The 7,283-nt window shown below is 35.2% G+C and overlaps 1 protein-coding gene across 1 annotated transcript; it reads right to left on the reverse strand.

Annotated features, from left to right (window-relative positions):
• Positions 1-150: 150 nt before the first annotated feature.
• Positions 151-6,047, reverse strand: LOC137407997 (uncharacterized). Its single transcript, XM_068094386.1, has 6 exons — positions 5,787-6,047; positions 5,341-5,445; positions 5,001-5,184; positions 2,779-2,922; positions 881-1,011; positions 151-379 (listed from the first exon to the last, which is right to left on the reverse strand). The coding sequence occupies exons 1-6, from the start codon at positions 5,924-5,926 to the stop codon at positions 151-153; spliced, it is 933 nt and encodes a 310-aa protein (XP_067950487.1). The 5' UTR covers positions 5,927-6,047.
• Between the last annotated feature and the right edge of the window lie 1,236 nt (positions 6,048-7,283).

The following is a 7,283-nucleotide window of genomic DNA, read 5'->3' on the forward strand; positions in this document are numbered from 1 at the left end:
AACAACATTAAATGCATATTTTAAATTGGAGTATAAAAACACTAGCTAGGTTCATATGCAATTCAATAACAGCTCAAGGAATGCTCACTCACTGGAAGTCAAATCGATAGTATCAACCTTGTACAGTAAAGTATGCACAAGGTCATATGTCTATGCAACAGAGTTCACCATCTCACGAAGAGTTTGTAGCATTAGCTTCTGGTTCTCCTTGACAGCAACTTGAACATGGGGAGGTCTAACGGCTCCCCTCACATAAAAAACCCCATTTGTTGCACCTTTTGGTGTGTCAATAATGTCGACGATGTATTGGCCTCCATCATGGTTACTCTTGTTTCCAGAGAAACACTTCATACAACCAACTATGCATTTAATTTTTCCTCTACAAGCAAGAAAATGACCATTCAACAAGCAGATGAGTTTTTTGATGTAAATAACCTTAAATCTAAGACTCCTTGTCTTTACTTGTAAGTACTTTGAAGTAATTGCAAAAATTCCATAAATAGTATGAACAATGTGGGATTGTAAGAAAACAATGAAAAGAACTTTACCAATCAAAAGCAGTTGGCAATTTGTCAATGAAATTCTGATTGGCTAGAGCTACCATCACATCTTATCAACCCTATAAACCATCTGCTTTGCTGTATTCCCTTATAGTCACGATTAAAATCAATCGCTTTACATTAGTGAATAACATTACAAATGTGAAACTTTCATAAGAAAGTATTTAGTCGGATAAAAATTGATTCAAATATATAAAAAAGTGAATATTTTGGTATACATTGAAGCATATCCGTGCAATTAGACTCCATGCCACTAAATACTTATCTGAATAATAATAGTTATAAGAATAATAGGTTCACTATCATTGTCATCTGCTTACATCATTTCCTGTTGCGTATTAGTAGAAAAAATGTTAGTCCCCCCAATTATTCCTGGGCACATCGAGTTAATTCTTACATTTGTTCCATCCAATTCATCGACCATGGCTAGTGTAGCCATCATCAACACCATCTGCAATATGGTAAAAGTTGTCTGCTCATCATCAAAATAATAATAGAGTACAGGTTGAGTTGTTTGCTCACAACGAATGAAATGGGTAGATGCAATGCAACAGGGATTACAGTAGATATGCAGTGATTTGGCGCTGATCCTAACACAATTGGCTGCAGATAAGGATTTTGTTTACCCATCAACGCCAAACATCATTTAATGTGATTGTTGATCAACGAGTTAATGCAATTAGTAAGCAGTTTCTCTTCTTGTATAAGTTTGTCTTTGCTGGTCAATGTTTTAAGTATTCTGGATTTGCAGCAAGGATATTCTACAGGCTAAAATTTGTGTAACGAGAATTTTCATCCTATTTAAGGGCTATCAGTTGTAAACCGATAGGGTCTTCTTCAAGTTGCTAGCTGCCTTCAAAACATGTCTCTATGACAGGCAAAGAAGGCAGCTTGGCAGCAGAAGGCAGGCAAAAACAGATTGGCAAAGAGCTCCCAACTGTACTGAAAACTTCAGTCAAACATTAATTGAAGCTTTTCTTTTAGAATTAGACTCGAACATCTAGTCTGTATTCCAATTGGTAGCAGCTGTGATTCAGTGTTTAGAGCCGGGCTATTGCTTACGATTAATACGAGAGTGGTTCAAATCACATAAGGACCATTGGTGATGTTAGGGAGTGTAGGAAAGGTTTATTAGTTTAGCCGAGTTCATGCCGAGTCAGAATAGCCTAATCCGTGCTGACCAATAACAGTTGCCGGCATTGAGTCATAAGCTAAGGCTGTGCTTAACTCATAGCGTGACGCTTCTCTAGCTTCTGTAGAAGGCAGCCAGATTTGAATTACGACTCTTAATTATTAAGTTGTCAATTGCTATGGGATTATTTACTAGAGATTACAGGTTAGTTGCATATGCTGTTTTATTTTATTATATCATTTTATATTGTTTCTTGTCACATTTAATTTGATGTTTAGTACTTTTACTTGCTATCATACTGTAACCTTTTATATTTTATTGCACTCATAATTATTGTGCTTAACAAGTTGGTATAAAAATGGTACTGAAACGTACTTAAGGTTTCACTGCACTTAATAAAGATTGTGACCTGCGTAATAACCAGTGAAATCACCTCACATATAATCCCATGCGTTAAATAAAGTTAAGAGTTTTCATCCAAACTCTACAGGGAGGACATCCAATCAAAATTACTCCTGTGCCAAATCTGGTCAGGTTGTCGGCGACTAAATTTGCTACTTAACTGCACTCCAGCGTGGATGAAGAGTTCGGCTAGCAACTCTACGGGATGACAACCAAAATCTGGCAAAGGGCGGAAGAGCTTTTCTGCGAGCCAATGGCCAGCTAGCTAGAGACGGTGTCTCAAAAAAACACCCAACAGAAAGCAAACCACTGTCGACACCTGCCAAGAAATGTTGTGGCTATAGGAAGTAGGAACCATGACCGCCTATGCCCTCACGAGACTAAAGAGTACCAAAGACCACAGGTACCAAAGAGATATAAATCTATTACAAATTGATGAATAATCAGGTATCATCGCTAGTATGTTGCCAGCAGGTGTCAAACCTAACTTACTGAAAGACTGATGGGTTGAAGATCTATTCTCTATTCTGAATCTTTTCAGATAAAATCTGACCAACACACAAATACTCACGTTCAGCTAGTGTGAACACAATTTTAAACCAGCTGTCAGTTTTATACAGAGCAGCCAAAAAATGACTTTTTAGTATCGAAAAAAATGATTTACCTGAGGAAACCATAAGATACCTTGGAGAGCTTGTAAGTTTGAGAACCATTTTCATAGCTGCCAGGTTTTTGATACATGAGGTCATCAAAATCTACTGAAGACTTGTTATACCACTCATGATCTGTAGTTATAGAACTGTTTACCATCAGCACTCTAGCCTCTCCCTTCAGAGGTGCAACAATAAAATGTGATATGGACTAACAATGAACATTGATCTCCCTGAATTAATAAATACTGTACATAATAAAATGTTTTTTAAATATTTATAAAATTACTTTATTTAATGCTTATTGACATATTTGAAGATTTCAATAAATATTTGGCATGCTAATAAATAAAATAAATAAATATATTCAGCCATGTTGAAAATGCTTTAGTTTTCATATAGACTAACAATAGACGTAAGTCTTTTTTAAGCTAATCTTTATTTGATGCTATTGGGATTACTTTGGATAGTTTGTCATTGTTGATCATGTTGTATTTTGACTTAATTCCTTGCTTTTGTACTCTTGTCTTTATAAAGTGTGTAGGTGTTATGTTTAGAATTATTTTCATTTGTTTACTAGCTTAAGATTTTTTTTACTTCTGATCAAGGACATACTTAAATATAATCATAATAATTATTGCTGTTATATAATAATAATTAGGTATAATACTTAGGTATATAATTAAATAGGTATAATTACTTGGAACAACTCTTTCACCCATTTTTTAAATGACTTTGTTGATTCCTGACATTTAAAATACTTAATAAATACAAATTTTATAGTACTTCCGATCTGCATCGAGGCTAGTATTTATTTTTAAACTTCTTGCGTATTTTATTTCATCAGGTAAACTAATGACAGGTAACTCCTCTGTCAATTTTTGATATTTGAAAAAGCACTGTGACTGAATTAGAGTTATAAAAACAGATGATTAGAGTTCTATTATTGAACTTATCAAATAGCTGAAAGGTGCCTAGATAATCAATTTAAAAATGTGAGTAAAAGTCTGACAAAGATTTGTAAAGATTCAAGTTGATCACACTGATAATTATTTTTCAATTCTGCTGTAGCCAATTGGGAATATAAAAAGTCTAAAAAGTTTTGCCCAAGTTCCTAAACTACATGTAAGCTCGGGTAATTTGGGTTATGTTCAAAGTTTAAATCTACTACTTATTTTTTGATTCAAAACTAGTTTTTGGATTTCAGTTATTTTAAAACCAAGATTGATTATGTTTAGCGAAAGCTACAGACATCAATGAGGCAGCTCCCAATAAACGTTACTTTTTTCATTGTGCATAAGTGGCGTGACAATATTAATGGTCATTGAAGCAAATTTATTTAAAACAAAAAGTCTGATGGAAGTTGTTGCCACATGTATATAGTTTGTAAATCAACTTCGCTATGCAAAGGCAGATTGTAACAGAATAAACTCTGGCGGCCAATATTTTTACATACCATAGTTTGAGAGCTATTGCACTAAGCAGTAACTTTGGACTTTTGTTTGGGTTATGGTCAAAAGCAGTGGTTACCAGTGCTGCTTTATTTCTCAGACTTTCATGATCTAGACTGATTAGAAGTAGTATAGGATACAGACATCTTGTAGCCTGTCTTGACAAACTGTTTTTTTTTGGGGAGTTGTCTCACTGCGAGCGCGGCGAACAAAACAACAGCTTGTCACAAGACGCACTGCACCGGTGCATCAGCTGCACTGAAAGGGAGTTGTTCTCTTCCGTCTATGCGGTTTAGCCGCGATGTTATATCGGTCGCTCTATTGGTAATCATAACGGGTTTCGCGCAAAAATTTATGTAGAAAAAAATAAGATAAGAACGTTTAACCAAAGACCAGTCTCTGCGGTAAATATCTTATTTTTGTCTACACAAACTTTTACGCAAAATCCGTTATGATTACCAATGGAGCGACCGGTATAACATCGCAGCCAAGTCGCATCGACGAAAAAGAACAACTACCTTTCAGTGCAGCTGATGCTTCAGGTGCAGTGCGTCTTGTGACAAACTGTTGTTTTGCTCGCCCAACTCAACGGGGGACAACTCTGCAAAAAAACAGTTTGTCAAAACAGGCTAGACATCTAGCAGACTGAAAACAATGTTAAATGCTGCATGTTTGATTTTTGCTGGTTTGACTTCCTCCGTGAAGCACTAAAACATGGCCAGTTCGCTCGGCACACTGATTGTGCATAATAATTGCATCTATTGTGCTCAATAAAACATATATTCCTACAATTATGTAATCTAACCTTTTCGGCAGCAGTTTCTTTCAAGCTGTCTATCAGCAAGTCAGTTAAATAGATGGGTGCTAAAGCATTAACAACCATTGTCTTCTCCCATTTAGGATTGACTTCTGCTGATTGCATTTCTGGGTAGATAAAAGCAGCTCCAGCGTTGTTTATGAGAAAATCAAGTTTTCTTCCATCCTTCAGCCTGCAAATACATAATAATGAGTGAACTGAAGGCTAGATATATCTATGTGTAAGTTTTTAGGTTTTACCATTTTTATCGTGTTTATTTAAGCAGCTTAATTCAGCTGTAAGAAGCAACAAAATATAAAGAAAAGTTTGATAATTATCTCCTCCTTACCATTTTGTCTTAAATTCTTCAGCAAAACTTTTGATAGATTTCGGATCAGACATCTCACAGAGTAGGTAGTTGATGTCTGCATTTGGGAATTTCTCTTTTACCTGGCTGCATAGATAACCTTAATATTAGACTGGATATTTAAATACTGTCATCATATGAAAACAGACTACAGCATCTGCTGATGAAGCAAAAACACAACAAATTTCTTCTATACTGGAATAACTGATATCCATTTATTCAACAAAGTTATGTTCAGTGGCTATTAATGTCAAGAAGTAGGAGTGATAACTAAAAAGAGGCCCTCGAAGTAGCCATTGCCAATCTTACACTAAACAGTTTCTGTCAGGTGTGACTGACAAGATAGGAATTCTTAATATCTATGAAGTGAACTAGTATTGGTCAGCAATACACAGACCTCCTCTATGATACATACAATAAAAACTTACGCTATCATATCTCCACCCTTCTCATCAGTCCTCACAGATGCTACGACTGTGTAACCTCTACCACAGAGAATTTTACATGCTGCCAGTCCAATACCAGCATTTCCTCCAGTTAGTAAAACAAGCTTGCCACTACCCTCCATGATTTCTTACTCTGTAAACAATCCAGTTAATTTAGAGAACAATTTGAAAGTAGGTCAGAGTGAGAGTGGGTTTAAGACGTGATGGTCTTGTTTTTATGAAAATGCATCTATGGATCAGGCGAACTATAGATCTCTACACCTTTATTACTAGCATAGATTACACTATCATCTATGCTTGAGGTAAGTGGACTTGTATGGTTCAAGTGAATAGATGTTTATGAGAAAGCGATGCCTGCGGTATATAACTTTCGCTATTCTCTGCAGGCGTTTTAGAGGTTCAACTAGCATTGGAGCATCAAGAATTGTCTTATGATCATACCTTGGCCCTAAAAACTTTTTGAGTTTGTTAGTATAGCATTAAAAGCAGTTTCAGCAATAAAAAAAATGATTTGATTCATGTTTAGTTGCTAAAACTACCGTAAAAAGTTGAAATACCCAAATCACTTACATCGACTGTTAATATTTTTTCTTTTTACTACTGCTGCTTGTGTAGTTGCAAGTGACATCCGTGTTTTTACAATTGAGTGATCGTTAAAAAATTAGGGAGTAAGTAAAAGGCAAGCCTAAGGCGTAAGCCGGACAAAGATTGCGGAATATATACACATGTATATATATAGTATATAGTAGTAATATGTTTATAGTATGTATAACATGTATATATTGTAAATACTATATGCATATTATATATAGTATATATATAATATGTATATATATACAGTATATATTACTTCATTGGCAATAAGTTCATTCAAACAGAAATCATTTCCAAATTATACCATACAAGAATGATAGTGTGAAAAAGTACTTATAGAACATGCTGGCTGTTTTTTAGCTTGTCTATTAAATTTGGTAGCAGAATGACAATAAACTAAAACCCGATAAAAACAGTCACATATGAAGATATGTCAACGCATAGAGACAAGCCCGGCATCATCTCTCGCAAGGATTAGCAACTCTTGAGCATCTTTGAAGAAAGGAAACACGGTGAATCAGAGACAGTATTAACAACAGCAGGCATGACGCTAGCCTTATTCCATCATCACTAGACTATCTATAAAATTCAAACACGACACCAAATACTCGTATATGTGCACTAGATTTTTATAACATATGTAAATTAGCTGCGATAAGCTTACCGAAAATCTTACCTTACTCGGATTTGTTCCACAATGTTGAACTCAGTAATGTACACACTTTCACTCAAGTGGGCTATTATCTCCAGGCTTCTAAACCTACTATGTACGTAACAACAATAAGCAAAGTGAAACTGTTTTGTCTAGGCAACAACTAGGCCTATTGATTCTGGTCTCATTGGACAATCATGCTTGAATGAATAAGCAAGTTTGCTTTAAGACTA

The sequence above is a fragment of the Watersipora subatra genome, chromosome 11 (genome assembly GCF_963576615.1).
Source record: "Watersipora subatra chromosome 11, tzWatSuba1.1, whole genome shotgun sequence".
Lineage (NCBI taxonomy): Eukaryota > Metazoa > Bryozoa > Gymnolaemata > Cheilostomatida > Watersiporidae > Watersipora > Watersipora subatra.